Source organism: Capricornis sumatraensis, chromosome 14 (assembly GCF_032405125.1).
Source record: "Capricornis sumatraensis isolate serow.1 chromosome 14, serow.2, whole genome shotgun sequence".
Lineage (NCBI taxonomy): Eukaryota > Metazoa > Chordata > Mammalia > Artiodactyla > Bovidae > Capricornis > Capricornis sumatraensis.
In genome coordinates, this window is record NC_091082.1 from 74,662,979 (window position 1) to 74,681,267 (window position 18,289).

At 34.7% G+C, this 18,289-nt stretch overlaps 1 protein-coding gene across 1 annotated transcript in view; it reads right to left on the reverse strand.

Annotated features, from left to right (window-relative positions):
* Positions 1-18,289, reverse strand: part of TPR (translocated promoter region, nuclear basket protein) — a 62,814-nt gene that overhangs the window by 33,123 nt on the left and 11,402 nt on the right. Inside the window, exons 13-29 of the mRNA XM_068986292.1 lie at positions 15,944-16,051; positions 14,742-14,968; positions 13,909-14,072; positions 13,325-13,452; positions 13,087-13,235; positions 11,922-12,084; positions 10,634-10,768; positions 9,981-10,121; positions 6,907-7,072; positions 5,677-5,843; positions 4,961-5,113; positions 4,418-4,534; positions 2,811-3,014; positions 2,511-2,695; positions 1,955-2,102; positions 247-384; positions 13-144 (exon numbers count right to left, since the gene is read on the reverse strand). Coding sequence (XP_068842393.1) covers positions 13-144; positions 247-384; positions 1,955-2,102; positions 2,511-2,695; positions 2,811-3,014; positions 4,418-4,534; positions 4,961-5,113; positions 5,677-5,843; positions 6,907-7,072; positions 9,981-10,121; positions 10,634-10,768; positions 11,922-12,084; positions 13,087-13,235; positions 13,325-13,452; positions 13,909-14,072; positions 14,742-14,968; positions 15,944-16,051 — 2,625 coding nt within the window. The remainder of the gene's footprint in view (positions 1-12; positions 145-246; positions 385-1,954; positions 2,103-2,510; positions 2,696-2,810; positions 3,015-4,417; positions 4,535-4,960; positions 5,114-5,676; positions 5,844-6,906; positions 7,073-9,980; positions 10,122-10,633; positions 10,769-11,921; positions 12,085-13,086; positions 13,236-13,324; positions 13,453-13,908; positions 14,073-14,741; positions 14,969-15,943; positions 16,052-18,289) is intronic.

Sequence of the window (18,289 nt, forward strand, 5' to 3'; positions counted from 1 at the left end):
GACTAAATTTACCTGGTTACGTGCTTTCCAACGTTTGACATCTTCTTCTAATAACTTCTTCTCTGCTTGCAACATACCACTTTTCTCACTCAGCTCAGCATTTGCTTCTTGTAAGGGTAAAATATCTAACTCCAGTTTCCTGACCTGAAAATGGTTTCAGTATTTTTTTTTAATATCTGATGCAAAAATTTATTTACAACATTACTAAAAATATGTCTCTCTACTCTTCATTTGTAAATTACAAACCTTGGCTTGCATCTGCTGTAGATCCTGTTCCAGCCTCTCCTTCTCTTCTCTCAGCATCTTATTGGTCTCCATGACTACGTTCATTGTTTCGGTTTTCTTCATCAGTTCCTCATGCTGGGCCATTGTTTTTGCAGTTACCTAAAGATTTCAAACATATGTGTACGGCAACATTTAGCAATAGATTAAGGTCTATGTTTTCCTACCAGCTCTAATGTTGCCTATAAAAATAAAAAGGACTTAAACGTCAACTTTTAAAACAATTTTTAGGAGTCTTACATGTTTATTTTTCTGTGATTCATGCCAATTACAGAGTTCAAACACGCCAAGAAATTAAAAGATGAAAGTAAAAAGATACTACAAATCTCACCAACAAATATTTACATTAGGTAAAAACATTAATCCAGCCCTCTATCTTCCTGTTTCTATTCTTTTTCTTGCTAAACTGAATTCAGGAACAGTTCTAAAATGATGTTATTTTGGTCCTCAGTTTTCCCCCTCTTTTTCAGAAACTCTTTCATTTCACTCGATTATTTCATCACTTTGATTCTGAGCAGTTTTACTGAATACTTGTTCATGTGTGAAGAACATTTTTTCTGTTCTGAGTACAATTATCTAGTTTTTGCATGTATTACTTTATACCTTTACCATTTTTAAAAATATCGTTCATGGTTGCCAGGCTACACTGCTTGACTTGGGCAGACATTATTTTTGATATAACTTAGGTTACTTCTTGACTCTCTCCCTTTGTATGTTAGGCTTGGCTGAGCTGGGTATTTTGTAGTATTATTTGCCTTTATGTAGTAGGAACAGCAAAGAAAACACAGGAGACTGAAAGAATATACAATCTTCATTAGAAACCCTGATTCTGCTCTTTCCTGCAAGTGTTAGCTCCACTGAATCAGAGGGTCTGTTTATTATTTCCATAGTGAGATATTTGAATTTGAGTTGTTTTCTCAATAGGACGTAATTCTGTAACTTTTCATTTCTGTCTGAAAATGTAAATCCCGTAAGTCTACTTGTTCAATTAACCACTTTCTCCTATTTCATGGTTTCTCTCTAGTAGCCATTCCAACCATCTATCAGTTAAAAGAAGATAAATGATTCAAGGTCTTAATTTCCTTCTTTCTAGACGTGGAGTTATATTATTGCATCTCCTCAGAATGAGGTTACGCAGTAATAAGCTTTCAGCTGGTTGAGTGGACACAGTTGAGCTTGTGTTGTGGTCATACATTCACCGAACACCTTTTTTCCCCACTTTGGCTGACTCTTTTGACTACATTTTACACCTCTGCTGAGAAAAAGAAAATTCCATAGCAAATTCAACCATTTTTTGTAGATGACTAATTTCTATAATGACAATTAATGTAGTAAATAAAGATAACTGAAATTTATCAAGCACTCTGTGTGCACCAGACATAATTCAAAAGTTTCATGTGCACTAACTCAATTCTGTTTTCATCTCCCTCATATTACAGGCAAGGGCGTTAAATAAGACGCCCAGCAACACACCGAATAGCATGAACTAGAGCTTGCAGCCACGCAGTCTTGTTCACCATCGAGTCTCATCACTAAACTGCGCCGATGTTTACCATCTAATGAACGTACGAGTTTAAGAAGAATGCTTCAAACTAAATTTTATGCTACTAGAAACTGAAATGAGTACATCTCCTGATTTAACAAGTACCTTCTTAAAGCTTAGGGTACATACCTGAACTTTCTCCCTTTCAGCATTTAGGCTATCCTGAAGTTCCTGCAGCTCTCTTTCTAAAAGTTCAACCCTTTGTCGATATCGCAGGCTCTCAACTTGAGCCACTTCAAATCTAGTTTCAGCAATTTCTTTTTCTCGTCGTATAAATCTACAAAAATATGTAAGATGTTATTTGAATAGATTAATGCCAGTAACAGAACATTCAAAAACTTGGATAATTTTTAAGATAACAAAATTATTCACTTTAAAAACTATTTTCAGACAGTGGTTTCTACTTTAAAATAAATCTGAAAGGTGTTTACTTTCCAAGGAAGCCATTCAAGTTCTTACTGTCAGATTCAACTTGAATTCATATATTTAAATCGGCATATGTCTAAATGTCAACTGACCACCAATTGGGTGGTAGTTGGTTTGTTGACTCTATGTGACAAAACAAGCTTTATATTTATTTACCTAAATAACATAACTTCCACTGGCCTAATTTATACACTTACAGTGTAACTTCATAATTGTTGCTCATCACAGAAGTAAAGCACTAAGAATTTATCGGATTTACCTGAGAATTTCTAAAATTTGTTCTTGAGATTTTCCTTCTTCACTGAGAGATACATTCAATGGACCTTGTACACCTTCCTTCATCGAGGAAACGACTTTGTCACTTAATTTTTCAATCTGATCATGAAGTAACCTGTTTTGTTTTTCTAGATCTTCACAGCGAGATACACTCTTAGAAACTTCATCCTATAAGCCAAGAGTCTATCATATAATAACAGATTTTCCAATGTATGTTAAAAAACAATAAAAAAAAAAACCCCAAACCCTTCAATTTTCCAGAACATTCTATTATGAATAATACCTTTAACATTCTCTCTCTTTCTTCCCAAGATGCTTTACATTCCAACAACTGTGACTCTGCTTTTTGGGCTGTTTCTTCCAAGTGCTGACGCACTGAGGCCATTTTGGAAACCTGTTCCTTGGCAGCTTGGAGAGCTTCAACATCAGCAGCATGCAGCATCAATTCTCTCTCATACTTATTCTGAGCTTCCACAGCTATTTTAGCCTGAAAGGAATTATTGCCCCATTGACACAGGTTAAAATTCCATAAGGCCAATCTTTGAAAAGATGCACACTATTACTCACAGCAATAAATGTGAACACAATCTAAATGTTCCAAAATATCTAGGAGAATAATGAAAAATTATGCTGTACCTATTTGATGAAGTGTTAAACAACTGTTCAAAATGAAACTTAGATGAGGTAGTAACTTGGAACAGACTTTATGAAATAAAGACTAAATATAACTCAGTTACATAAAATATATGCATATATACACACAAGTGAAAAAGGGAAATGAAGCACTTTCCCTTATACTCCATTTCTAAAATAATCCTGTTACATATACATGTTATGCATGTAAGCAATATGCTATTAACATACCACCAATCAGAAAAATGAGAACGTTACCAATACCCTTACATGTATTCCTTTCCCATTCTACCATTTCAATAATCCTCATTTTCCTGAATTGTTTTATCATCTCTTATTCATAACAAACTATAAAAAGCAGTATCATGTATATGTGTGTGCATGTATGTATATATACTTAAATAATGTGCTTTTGTACTGTTAAAGCTTATAAACGGTGATGTATAGAAATCTGCATAAGCTCAGTAATGCATTAAAAATGTTTTCAAAATGTCCCTGTTTTGCTGAGGAAAAGTATCTCTATCTTGTCTATAGTACAGCTTTACAACTAGACTTAGTGTAGTACGGCAATAGTAAAAGAATGCTCGCAAGTGAGATCAAGTACCCGTTTAATCTTCTACTCCTATTTTAATATATTTTCTCCATTTACCAATGTTGTTTTGTTAATGGATATGGCTCTACAGACATCTCTTTTTTTCTTCAAAGTCTGCTTTATGCATCTTTGCTTTTATGGAAGACCTAGGTTAGTATCTATTTCTGCTAAACAAAAGAAATCCAAAGAGGACTACTGCTTTTACAGAAAAGTGAAAACAGTGTTCAGCATTTCAGTAGATGCCATTATTGAGGCAGTGAGCACCCTGAGTAGCAAGAGGGGTATCGCCAAGCTCCTTCCACAGGAACTACACTCAGCATCTCAGCATCAAGCCGTCATAGCTTTGGACTGTGAGCATCTATGTTTTATCTCTATTTAATCTGTGTTTCCATTAGGAAGATGTGACCTGAGATAACTGTTTCTTCACTTTATGCCATTTCAGCTTTCACAGGAATGTTCTACTTCTGGACAGCAGGGGAAACCTGGCCTTACTTTTAGCTTTCGTCTATACTTATCAGTTGATCTTATTCCAAGTGCCCTAAGAGTGGAAATAACCTGCATGTTTTATAAAATGCACCAATCCCCCAAATGCATTACTATACTCAAAGAACTGTGCCCTAAGATCAAAGCTCACTTTCCAATAACTGGCTCTGAATGACACTTACTTGTTCCTGACAGTCCCGTCTGGCTTGCTGTTCATTACTCAAAGCTGTGCTTGCTCTCTGAAGAGCTTCTTGTACTTCATTCTGAACACTATTGAGTGTTTTCTTTAACTCAGACAACTAAGTTGAAGAACAAGATTAAAACCAAGAGTTAATTGCAAATTTGCTTTAAAATTATCGAAGTCAGGTTTTTAAAAATACAAGTAGCCCAAGACTTATTAAGTTTAAATAGTTTATCACCTGATACATTATGCAAATTTTGCAGGCTTTTATTCATTCCATATTATTAAAAATGTGTACAAAAGTAAATTTTTAGGCAGAGGCTTCTGAAAAGCAGCACTGATATTTAGTACCATAAAGTAGTCTCAAGTATCCAAAGGGAAACATGTACAGATCAGAGTAAAATACAAAACTAAAATAGTTATACACGGTATGTGTTCAATCAGTATCTGCTGAGAATAACTGAATGGTAATTAATGAGCTAGATAAAAGGATCTAAATCCTTGTAACAGAAAAAGTGATCGGTATGGTAATAACCTAAGTTACCTGTTGCTCCATGCTCTCTATGGCTTTTCTCTTGTCATCCTGCAGTTCCTGTTTCTCCTTCTCTGCCTCCATCAGCTTCTTCTCCAGCTGTGTCTGGAACTCGGCTGACTCTTTTAAGCGAACTTCAATATTCTTACGAACTTCTTCTGTCACCTTTACCATCAACCAAACAGTAGGGTACAAAGAATACACACATTTAAAATTATACAATTCCTTTCCCCAAATCAAAGCTAAATTTATTTAGATAGGTAAGAAGGGGATTTATTTAGAAACTCTGTTCATAGACAGTGTGGGCCATCTCAGAAGGCAAGACTGGCCTAAGCTAAATTTAAAACGTACTAAAATTCACAAATGGAATACACTGGCCTTCCTATCTCAGCTGATAGTGCCTATTACAAGGAATAACTTCCTATCTTTACTATTCAAATGATGCTTTCCGTCAAGGCCAGGCAAAAATGCCATCTCCCCTGTGAAGTCATGCATACTCAAAAGACAAACAATCTCACCTACCACCCACTCACATCAGCATTTCATCTGTACTTTTTCTATAGGAATACACTTCCCATGTTCTACAAATTTTGTGTGATTATTTTGTTGTATCTGGCACTTTTAAGAGGTAAGTGCAATGCCAGTTGAACCCACACTTTTGCACAGTGCCTTACACATTCTAACTTAAAAAAAAAGTACATGCAAACTGATTTCAAAATTGCATATACCTGTTTCTCCTTGTTGAGGGACTCTTCCAAACTAGTAACCATTGCACGATACTGTTCCACATTACTAGTGCTTGTTTTGAGTCTTTCCTTCAAGTCATTCACCTGCTCTTCTGCCTGCCTTAGCTGGCTCAGAAGGTCATCTATATCTTCTTTGTTGCTAGGCTGACCTAATAGATTTAACAGCTTTCTTAAAATTAACATTTTAAATGATATTAAAGATGACTACTATTAAAGAATTTGTGAAAAAAGAATTTTTGAAATAAGAATTAAGGCTGAGATGTAGAAGTACTTAACTATCTAGAAAGTTTATTTCAACCTATGCTGAATACCAAAATAAAAACAGGTTACAGTCAGTAGGTTATTTAAAAACAAAAATGTTTAAGTATTTGAACTCTGCTGTTACAAATATTTTTTAAAAGGTATTTAAAAGAGAATATAAAATAATTCCACTAAACTGAAATAGCTACTTGTAGAAATTAACACTCTTAATTTAATTAAACCACTGTTTATGCCAAAACGCTACAGCTTGAAACATTTACAGTAATTCTCATTCTAAAATTCACAGAAAAGGAAGAAATTACAGATTAAAAAAAAGAATGTTTTCTTACTATATGGTAATAAGAAGAAAGGAGTCCTGGAGAATTATATATATATAATATCTATCACATACGTACACATGTATACTTATGTTTTAAATTTCTCTTCTATATTAAGAAAGAAGTAAGGCCATGTAGAAAGATTACTTGGACTCAATGGGTTTGCATTTGAAATAATGTATTGACAAAGAGTAGCAAAACCTAATGAGACAAACCTTTTCCCTGCAGCTGTCAATGAGCAAAGATAGGAATACTGCTCTAAAGAGATCAAACAAATCCATGATTTCTGTAAGTTAGCCTTATCATTACATATTTAGCAAGTAACTTCATCTCAAAAGGGAGTTAAAAATTCAAATTATTAACCCTCCACAAGAGAAACACTCTTAAAGCATCAATGAAATGGTTTCAATAACTGGAAAACTAAGAGCATATCTTGGTCAGCTGCCACATATACAACTATTCTGAATCTTTCAAGTCTATGCATTTATTAATTTAGGTGGAAAACTGGGCTTTACTGTATGAAGAGTAAAGTTTTTTGTTTAAATCTTTTGCTAGTATCTATGAAAACAATGGCTACTTATTTACAGGATATGTTATAAACCTGGCACTTTTGTCAGCCTACTTAATTATTTACCTTTACCAGTTCTCTGTGAAGACTGAGAAGCAAGTTGGACTTCCATATTACTGAGGTGTTGTTTCAATGAAGCAATTTCCTTTTGAGCATTTTTTAACAGTTCTTTTGTGTTAAGATGAAGATTTGTCTCAGTATCCAGCTGTCTCTTTGTATCTAAAAGTTGAACCTATAAGAAAAAAATACATTAACCCTACAAACACTATCTTTCAATTTTTAAGTAACTAGAGGTTCAAATTACCTTTTTACAGAACTTTAAGCTGGCTAAAACAGAGCAACAGAACTGACATTTACCTCCTGAACTGAAACAACCAAAATAAATCAACAACAAAAAACAGACAAAATGCTTTGAACCAACTGAGATAGGAAACAGAAGAGATGAACCCTACAATTTCTCACCTTATTGATTTAAGATTGTCCAGGCTAAGCAAAGGGAAAGGAAAATGAGGCCACAGACTTCATGAACTAGGAACATACAACTCAGAATAGAAGGCCAGAGCAGCTTGAATTCATTAAACAGAAAGACTATCAGAGAGAAGACAGCTTCCCAGACATACTATTGTGGAGACTTGCACAGGTTCCCTTCTTGAATAATGAGCAAAAGAGTGATCAGTGCATGCCTGTGAAAATACTCCAGATGGTAAAAAATCAAACAGAGACTGGAGTGGTCTGAAGACTGAAGACTCTCTGGTCCTCAGAGCAAGTCAGGAATAATGCCTGTTTCTAGCAGCCTGACTGAAAAAGCTCTTCACTCACTGGACTCTGGGACTACACCTCAGGAAGATTTGCCTTGGCTCAGTTCAGTTGCTCAGTCATGTCCGACTCTTTGTGACCCCATGGACTGCAGCATGCCAGGTTACCCTGCCTATCACCAACTCATGGAGCCAACTCAAACTCATGTCGAGTCGGTGATGTCATCCAACCATATCATCCACTGTCGTTCCCTTCTCCTCCTGCCTTCAATCTTTCCAAGCATCAGGGTCTTTTTCAATGAGACAGTTCTTCACATCAGGTGGCCAAAGTATTGGAGTTTCAGCTTCAGCATCAGTCTTTCCAATGAATATTCAGGACTGATTTCCTTTAGGATGGACTGGTTGGATCTCCTTGCAGTCCAAGGGACTCTCAAGAGTCTTCTCCAACACCACAGTTCAAAAGCATCAATTCTTTGGCACTCAGCTTTTTTAATAGTCCAACTCTCACATCCATACATGACCACTGGGAAAATCATAGCCTTGACTAGACGGACCTTTGTTGGCAAAGTAAAGTCTCTGCTTTTTAATATGCTGTGTAGGTTGGTCATAGCTTTTCTTCCAAGAAGCAAGCGTCTTTTAATTTCATGGCTGCAGTCACCATCTGCAGTGATTCTGGAGCTCCCCAAAATGAAGTCTCTATTTCCATGGTTTCCCCATCTATTAGCCATGAAATGATGGGACTAGATGCCATGCTCTTAGTATTCTGAATGTTGAGCTTTAAGCCAACTTTTCCACTCTCCTCTTTCATCAAGAGGCTGTTTATTTCTTTACTTTCTGCCATAAGGGTGGTGTCATCTGCATATCTAAGATTATTGATGTTTCTCCCAGCAATCTTGATTCCAGCTTGTCCTTCATCCAGTCCAGCATTTTGCATGATGTATACTGCATATAAGAGAAACAAGCAGGGTGACAAGATACAGACTTGATGTACTCCTTTCCCAATTCAGAACCAGTCTGCCATTCCATGTCCAGTTCTAACTGTTGCTTCTTGACCTGTATACAGATTTCTCAGCAGGTCAGGTGGTCTGTATTCCCATCTCTTTAAGAATTTTCCATAGTTTGTTGTGATCCACACAGTCAAAGGCTTTGGCATAGTCAATGAAACAAAAGTGGATGTTTTTCTGGAACTCTGCTTTTCTATGATCCAGCAAATGTTGGCAATTTGATCTCTAGTTCCTCTGCCTTTTCTAAATTCAGCTTGAACATCTGGAAGTTCAGGGTTCATGCTTGAAGCCTGGCTTGGAGAATTCTAACCATTGCTTTGCTAGCATGTGAGATGAATGCAACTGTGAGGTAGTTTGGACATTCTTTGGCATTGCCTTTCTTTGGGATTGGATGAAAACTGACCTCTTCCAGTCCTGGGGACCACTGCCGAGTTTTTCAAATTTGCTGGCATATTGAGTGCAGCACTTTCACAGCATCATCTTTCAGGATTTGAAATAGCTCAACTGGAATTCCATCACATCCACTAGCTTTGTTCACAGTAATGTTTCCTAAGGCCCACCAAACTTCCTCTAGGTGGGTGATCACACCATTGTGGTTATCTCGGTCATGAAGATCTTTTCTGTATAGTTCTTCTGGGTATTCTTTGCCACCTCTTCTTAATACCTTCTGCTTCTGTTAGGTCCATACCATTTCTGTTCTTTATTGTGCCCATCTTTGCATGAAATGTTCCCTTAGTATTTCTAATTTTCTTGAAGAGATCTCTAGTCTTTCCTATTTTATTGTTTTCCTCTATTTCTTTGCACTGATCCCTGAGGAAGGCTTTCTTATCTTTCTTTGCTATTCTTTGGAACTCTGCTTTCAAATGAGTATATCTTTCCTTTTCTCCTTTGCCTTTCACTTCTCTTCTTTTCTCAGTTATTCGTTAAGGCCTCCTCAGACAACCATTTTGCCATTTTGCATTTCTTTTTCTTGGGGACGGTCTTATCACTGCCTCTTGTACAATGTCATGAACCTCTGTCATAATTCTTCAGGCACTCTATCAGGTCTAATCTCTTGAATCTATTTGTCCCTATTTTTTACAACTTATTAGGCATGCTTTGAGTCTGCCTAATAAATTGTAAAAAATAGACTCAAGAGAAGCAAACTATTTTCAGTTAACTTAACTTCAGTCCAGGAGAAAACTCAAGATTTAAAGAAAAATATCCGGCACCCCTCAGGATAAAACTCATGTTATGGCACCCAACGAAAAATTACTAGGCATACAAAAAGGCAAGAAAAAATTAGAGTCTGTAAGAGATCTCTTCAAGACTGTGCTTCAACATGAGCTTGATTTTTAAACAGAAATATTCTACAGAAATTCAGAACACTGATAAGACTCACATCCAGATTTCTCGTAAGTGTATGCCTCTGTTCCACCTCATTCTCCAACTTCTTCTTTAGATGGGATATTTCATGTTCCAGTTTTTCTATCTGGCTACTAAGCCTTTGTTTGGTTTCTGTTTCAGATCGCTCTAATATTCCCTAAGGATAGAAAAAAAAAATTTGGTTATACTTAAAAAAAGTAAGAACAAATGAACAACAACAACAAAAACTCAAAGGCAACTGGAAATTACAGGAATAAAACTCATTTCTGCATGAAGATCGAAAACATTTACCAAGAAGATATTTTGACATTTTCCATAGTAAAACATCTATTTAATAGGGAAAATAAGAACCATATTACCACAGCCAGATTTCTTCATGTTTTGAAGAACAAACCAAAGATTTAATGTTGAAAACAATTCAACTGTATAGGACTCTGTAAACATAGACATGAGGATCAAAACTGCCAATTGCCTGGCTTCAGTCGGTTCTCCTTCAATGTTTTACTTGAAATACTGATGTCTTAAATAAACTTCAAAATTCAATGATCATCATAATGCATGACAGAACTGACGTAAACGTTCTTATTAAGAAAACTGAGATACAATGTTAAAATTATTCAAATTAAACTTAAAAATTTTTTTATACTTATCCCTTTTTTATTTGGTTACCTGAATTGTTTGCAGATTAGTAAGCAGTAAGTTTTGCCCTCTTTGTTCGGCCAACAAAGATTCTCTTTGCTGAGAAAGACGGACTTCTGACAATTTAAGCATTTCCTTTTCCTTTTTCAGATTTTCTGCTCTTACCTTGAGTCAAGTACACATTAAAAAAAAATGTTGAAAAACAATGTGTCAAATGTAATAACACAATTCTAAGTTTCATGTATTGAGTTATGAAACACATATTACTGGAAATACCAATAAATTCAAAGGAAAAATTCTTACAATTACCACAAATACATCTATTATCTTTGGTCCAGCAAATGAAGACTTAAAAAAAAACAAAAACAAACCCCAACAAAAATCTGAAATGCCACAGTATAAGATGCAAAATTATAAAACTATGCAATAGTCACACCTGCATACTATTCAACTATGCAAGTTTTAGAAACTAAATTTGGCTTCTAAGTATCTGTTTGAGTGCTGACTTATCTATTTGAACTTTTTTTCCCCATGAGGAGTATCTTCTGAGTTTCAGAGGATAGATATACAAGGGCTTGCTGAAAATCAATATCCTCAAAGTATTCATATTTACAGGATGAGTCAAAAACTATCAATTATAAAACTTACGCCACCAGTTTGAAATAGTGCTGCTGTCCATTCTCCACAAAGGAGTGAGGACAAGACAGAAATAACAGAGCCAACAGAATTAGAAAAGCTAAGTTTTAAGTCCCAACCAACCTGTATCTCATGATGGCCTGCAAAAGGGCAAATTACTTAGTTTCTGAGTCCTTTTCAATACGTAAAATGAGGGGATAACTATACTAAGATCATAGATAAAGATTAAAAAGTTATGAGAAAAAAGTTTATAAAAAGCAAAACACTCTTATGAGAATCTATCATCAAAGACTTTAGAATTTAAGTTGAAAGTACTGTGAATTTCTGATCGACACTTACATTTATGTTGCAATTCAGGAACAGAGTTCAATGCTAATGAAAATTGTATACTGTTTTTTACTAGAAATGAACAAGAATGGATAAAATATTCATCCTCAGCCTTTGTTGTAACCAAAGAAATCTTAGCCCAGAAAAACCACTTCTTTCCCTTTCCTCTTTTACTAGAAACAATCACCCAACTGCTCTGATGGACAGATGGATGCCAGGAAACTATTTGATAAGGATGTATAATCCACAAACCTCAAAAATCTACATTATACCCACCAGTAAAATCAAAGTAATAATTAAAAAACAAGTGTCAAATGCAATTTATAACATAAGAGATAATAGACATTGGCCTCACTTCTGCAACAGCCAGCTTTTCATTAGCGCCTCTCAAATCTTGCGTCATTGTGTTAATGATCTGTTCTTGCTTCTGAGTTGTTGCAGTGAGTTTCTGATTTCTTTCATGTAGGGATGTTATTTCTCGACGGTATCCTTCAACATTATCTTGTAGCATTTCATAACTGATATGAAAGAAAAATAATTCTGTTAGCAAATGAAATACTATATCCTAGCTCAATTTCTTGAGTTTCACAAGAGCTTAATTTTATATGATTGATAATATGAAACATGATTTGTGTAATAATGTAAAAATCTTCATTCTTTTTTCTAAACTCCAAGTTTAGCAGTTAAATTCAAATTCTAAATAAGCACTGTATTTCATGCTGAATTAACTTTTTAATCTTACATACAAGCATTTTAATCGTATTCAAAATAACGTCAATATAACGTTCATACAGGAAGACACCCATCACAAAGCAGTATGCAGTTTAAGGCATTTATGCATGGTTAGTGACGGATTTTTGCCAATCCTTTTTTTCCCATCTATAATTCTTCACCTTATTGCCTTATGTGCTTATGTCTTATGTGCTTAAAAGCTTAAAAGTGGCTGGCTAGAGATATCAGCATGGAGGAAAATGGTGCTTTTACTGGGATATCAAATTGTTGGAAAATACAGACTGCTGGTCATACTTGCAAACAGTCTGATCATGTAGTATACAAAGAAATAAGTTTTTCCTAACCTGATAAACTAACAACTATTCAATGGCTCTGTTAACAATGGAATGAAATTTACTGTTATTCCTCTGCAAGTAACCAAAAAAGTCAATTTTCCCAAAATTAACTCTAGCACTTGCTTCTCTTCTACCTAGATTAGAAAAGGCTGAATGAATTTCTCATACTTCTCTTATCCTCCTTAATTAAAATAATTAAGTCCTATGGAAACAGTATGTCCTTTAATCGCAGGAAGGAAAAATAGAAACATTCCTTATATGAACTTACCTGGACCCCTTAATAACATTCACAGGAATGTTATTAATCAAAAGTGAAAAATGAACCCCTGTAACTTCTCAACCTGGATCAGAACCCACCAAAAAAAGTAATACCACCACAAACGAACCCTTGAATTTGATTCCACTGAATATCAACTATTATGTTTAAACGTAACTTTGGAAAAGAAAATTTACCGTTTAGAAGCAAAATCTAGCTGGGTAGAGATTTTGGTATTTTGTGATCGCAAATCTGTGACTTGCTCCTGAAGTTTCTCAAGCTGCTCATTCTGCATTTTTTCATTATCTGCCTTTTCTTTTTTGTAGTTCTCAAAAATTTCCTGCAGCTAAATATTAGAGAAATTATTAGATGAAATTATTACATGTTCTCAAAAATGTGACTCAAGATAAAGATGTCAAGTTAGGGGTATTTTACCTGTTTAAGTGCAGCCTTAGCTTCTATAGCCTCTGCTGGCTCAATTACTGAAGCAGGAGTGGAAGCAGTCTGTGATGTACTTGAACGTTTTGGAGTTGACACAAGAGAAATATCATCTAAGCTTGAAGCTTCAGAAATGTAAAAAGAATGATGTAATGCCTCTTCACAAAATACATCATTATCAGAAGTCAACAGGCTGACTTATTTAAACCACAAGATTATAGAAATTATGAAACAAAGAATTATGAAACTAAATAACTTACTACAATTATTTATGACTTCTAGTTAAATAAAGGTAATTTTTGCAGGCTAAATGTTAAAACGTAACAAAAATAAGTAATATAATTCACTGACTCTCAGACGTGTACTTTGCAACAATGATCAGCATTTTTCTTACCTAAAATAATGGTGTATTTTAGAACTGATGATGTATTACAATCACTCATATATGGTAGCCATATTTGAAGTTATCATTATTAGAGCAGACATTGCTCATGTAGCAAAATCCATTCCCTAATATACATTTCAGAAATATTTCCCAGAAATACTTGGAAACTTTTAAGATAACATATAAAAACTCCTACCCTGTAAAGGAATGGCAACTCCCGTTGTCTGTGACAACAGAATTCGGTACATATCACGCTGACGAACTATAGAATCAACAAGCTGCATTTGATGTTGCCGTGATTCACGGAGTTGTTCCAATTCAGCAAGGGCATTCTCAAGTTTGACCTGAAGCTCAGAAATTCTGCAAGAAAATAAATCAAGTCTATTTAACAGGACTGAGATTGAGAGGCAGTTATAATTTCTACTACAAATTGACTAAGCATTTTATTGCCTGTCATTAAGCACAGTATTTTCATCTCTCTTATCCTTTCCTTCTTTTGTTGCTATTTTAAGAATAGCTTTTAAAATCCCCATTACATAGGACTCAGGTACTCAACAAGGTCATCTGAAAAATTTGTTTGCAAAAATCAAACCAATTCCACTGAGTCCAAATTCCATTCTTCTTGCTTTCATAGCCATTTCTCCTTCTCTAGCACCAAAATGATTATTTCAAAAGATTCTTTCCTTTGAGTTATTCTTAAGCATCTCCTTCATGAAGCCAGGTCTGTTCCCCCAAATCTAGGCTGGGTCTCACACTTCTATGCTCTCACAGAAAGGCTTTTCTCTATTACTGCACAAATCACACTGAACTAAAATAATCTATTTATTGATCTTATTATCTATCTCACTTACTAACCATCTCATCCAAAAACTGGGGTCCTTGAGAGTAGAATTTTTCAGCAATATGGTTGCTTGATTTTATTTTTTTTCTCCTAAATCACTATATTCCCAATATCCAGTACTATTTAAGGCACATAAAAAGTTTTCAATAAATGTTCGCTGAATAAACCAAAGTAAGTCTATTGCTTACTTGGATGAAGTTGTTTCTTGTTCTTCTCTTTCTCTGGTTTCCCCAAGTTCCCGAAGGGCCACTAAGAGACGTTGATTTTGCTGTTGAAGCTCTTCTATGTTTCTATAAGATACTAGATGCTGTGATATTACTTCAGATGAACTACTTATATCAGCAGAGCTTACTTCCTCATCACGGATTACATGGTTACCCCTCGCTTCTTCAAGTTCCATCAGAAGCACTCTAATCTAAAAGAAAGAGTTTTAATATATTATCAAATAGTATTGGTTTTGACTTTGGAAATGTTTAGAAGTGAAAATTTTCAAATGACAAGGTTACTTTATGAATACCTTCGATGGAGTATTAAATTATCTTGAAAAAATGAGTTTTTAAGATTATTTTAGATATTAAGAATGAAATAAAATCTTAATCAGAAAAATTATTTCTCATTTCTATGAAAAGTATGTAATGAATACTGTTATTTTTTAAAAAGAAGTCAAATTATAATTCCAGAGGCATGGTTCCATTTTTGTAAAACAATGACCATATAAAACACTCAGAAATATATACCCATTGTGTCTGTACGCTTGCACTTGCATGCTTAGATATGTATTACATAGTTGGGCAGAAGAGGAGCATGGGAAATAGATGCTAACTTCATTTATGCAAAATTTTTATCTATGTCTGTGTTTGCGTATTTGCTGTTGTTCAGTCATTTTACATACAAAAATTAAGGTTAAATATATGAACAAAACAGATCTACATCTCCAAACTTAATCAGTTTAAAAAAAAAGTGTTAGGGGAATGCACTTACAGATGCATATACAAAATAAGTGACTTTATTTCAGTAAAAACAAAGAGTGCTTACGTATGTTCACATATGCTCACATGTATCTGTACGTAAAAGAAGATGTGAAAGAATACACACCAGTCTGCTAACTCTGGGACTTGAACTGTGGGAAGATAACTCTTTTATCTTTGAATTACTTCATTAATTACAACCAGTTATCTTCAAACTGAAAATTTATCAAATACTTAAAGAAAAGAAAAAAGGGAGGGGCTAAAAGTAAACAATGACTAGACTGCAATTCATTTAGAGCAGTTTTCTCATTTGATGAGAATTTCGTATGTACTAGTTGTATCTTACATACTTGGAAACAAACATTACTAGGCAGTCAGTTCAGGAAAACAAAATAAAATAGGAAAAGAAACAAAAAACTAACCTGTTGTGAAAGATCTTTTATTTGTACTTCCATTCTTTGATTGTCTCTTTCAAGCACAGATGAATGTTTATTGGCTTTATCTGTGTCCTCCTGCAATCGCTGAATCTCCTTTAAAAATGAAGTCAAGTGAAAACTCTGTATTTTCTTCTAAGATGCATACAAACAGCAGTTATACAAATAACAAAAGTATACAGTGCTCAAATATCACAGTAATCAACTTATAATTTTAAAATATTCTATATAATATAGTTTCTAAAGAGAAATTTCTTAAAAATATGAATACATTTCTTAATATTTCAAATAAGCTCAACATTATAATGTTCATCACTGTATGCTAATGAAGGGGGAATCCCCCCAAGTTAACTGTGAATCAAAATGTTACGCCACACCAAATTCATAGTATATTATCAAATGACGTTGGAGATCAAACAAACACTCTCAAAAAACTTTGTTATTGAGATAAAAACAAAGGACTGCATTACAGTGATAATCATTATTATACCATCTAGAAATATTAAAAGCAAAAAATGTTGGGTAAGACTTGGACTTATTAAAAAAATGCACCGGGAACTAATTTTAAAGAATCAGCAACCAATGTCATAAGGCTGTTAAAAAAAAGAAAAATGGTAACATATTGAAGTAATGTTTTATATCACAGTATCATTAGAGATTTAGGGGCATAGTTTTAAGAAGCTTGATGTAAGCACATAGTATCTTTGAAATCTTATGTTTTATCTCCAATCCATGTAAATTTTGCTTTTTAATGCACTGTTCTCACATAGCATGTATTATTTCACAAAGCATGTATTGTTATAGATAGTATACAAGTGAAAGATGGCTTGTATTTATCCTGGTGTTTCAAGTGCCTCTGAGCACAATGCCATCAAGGTCCAAGAATAAACCGATTTCAGAAGGAATTAAGTATGAGACAAGATGGAGCAGGCAAACATTCATGAAAAATGGTAATAACACAAACCTACTGATTTCAAAATGGGATCAATTAAGATGCCAAGGAAGAAAGTAACTTAGTTATAAAATTCAAGAAATCTGAGAAATGAGCACCACAGAATCTAAACTGGACATGATATATGTTATGGACAGAAGATTTGGCTACAAAAAAAAGATACTGAAATTATTTTTAAAGCTTTTGGAAGTTATGAAAAAAGTCTGTATTTATTACTGTGTCTGCACATTAGTGATGAATTAATAGGTTTTCCCACAGTGAACAGCCGGTTTTACCTGATTCTTAAGCCCTCCACTTTACCACCTCCTCAGACAATAAGCTTCAGGTAAAATGTTCACTTTCAACAGTGAGAAAGTCAAGGAGATCCAAAGGACCTCTTTTTAAACCACACCAGATGGGCAGGGGTGTGTATTAAAGCCCCATATTCTCTCAAGGCAAGAATGCTAGACATGATTTGATTTAGGAGAAAGAGTTGTTAGACACAATACACCCTGATTTAAACTGACATCTAAATTGTAATAACAACAGTAATAAAAGTTTAAGTCAAATTAAGGACACATTTGAGCTTCCCTGGTAGTTCAGATGGTAAAGAATCTGCCTGCAACGCAGAAGACTTGGGTTTGATCCTTGGGTCAGGAAGACCCTCTGGAGAAGGTAATGACTACCCACGCAAGTATTCTTGCCTAGAGAATTCCACGAACAGAGAAGCCTGGTGGGCTACCGTCCATGGGGTCATAAAGAGTTGGACAGTTTGAGTGACTCATACACACACACACATACACACACACACAACACAGAGATGCATTTATACTATTTAGCACATAAATTAACTGATTTCCTTCAATAAGATTTGTTTAATAACTCTCAAAGATTTCTCAGTAATACTAACAGCTGTATCTTAATAAAAAACAACATTGTGCATGTGTGCATGCTAAGTTGCTTCAGTGGTGTCCAACTCTTTGCAACTCTATGGACTGTAGCCCACTAGGCTCCTCTGTCCATGGGATTCTCCAGGCAAGAATACTGGAGTGGGTTGCCATGCCCTTCTCTAGGGAATCTTCCCAACCCAGGGATTGAACCTGCGTCTCTTACATATCCCTGCATTGACAGGCAGGTTCTTTACCACTAGCACCACCTGGGAAGCAAACAAACAAATACTCTTCTTAAACCAGTATCTATTAAAAAGGAATCTAAAGAAATAAAGAATATTCTCAAACTTCCTTGGTACTTCTAATAAACAGAGGAATAGTAACAAAATAATGTATGTAAAGATTTGCCAAATTGTGAAATGATATTTTTATAAAGGAGTTCTTTTCAATGAACAGTATTATCATATCCAGACAGAATATCAGAACTGCCTGACAAAAAATGATCCCTGCTAA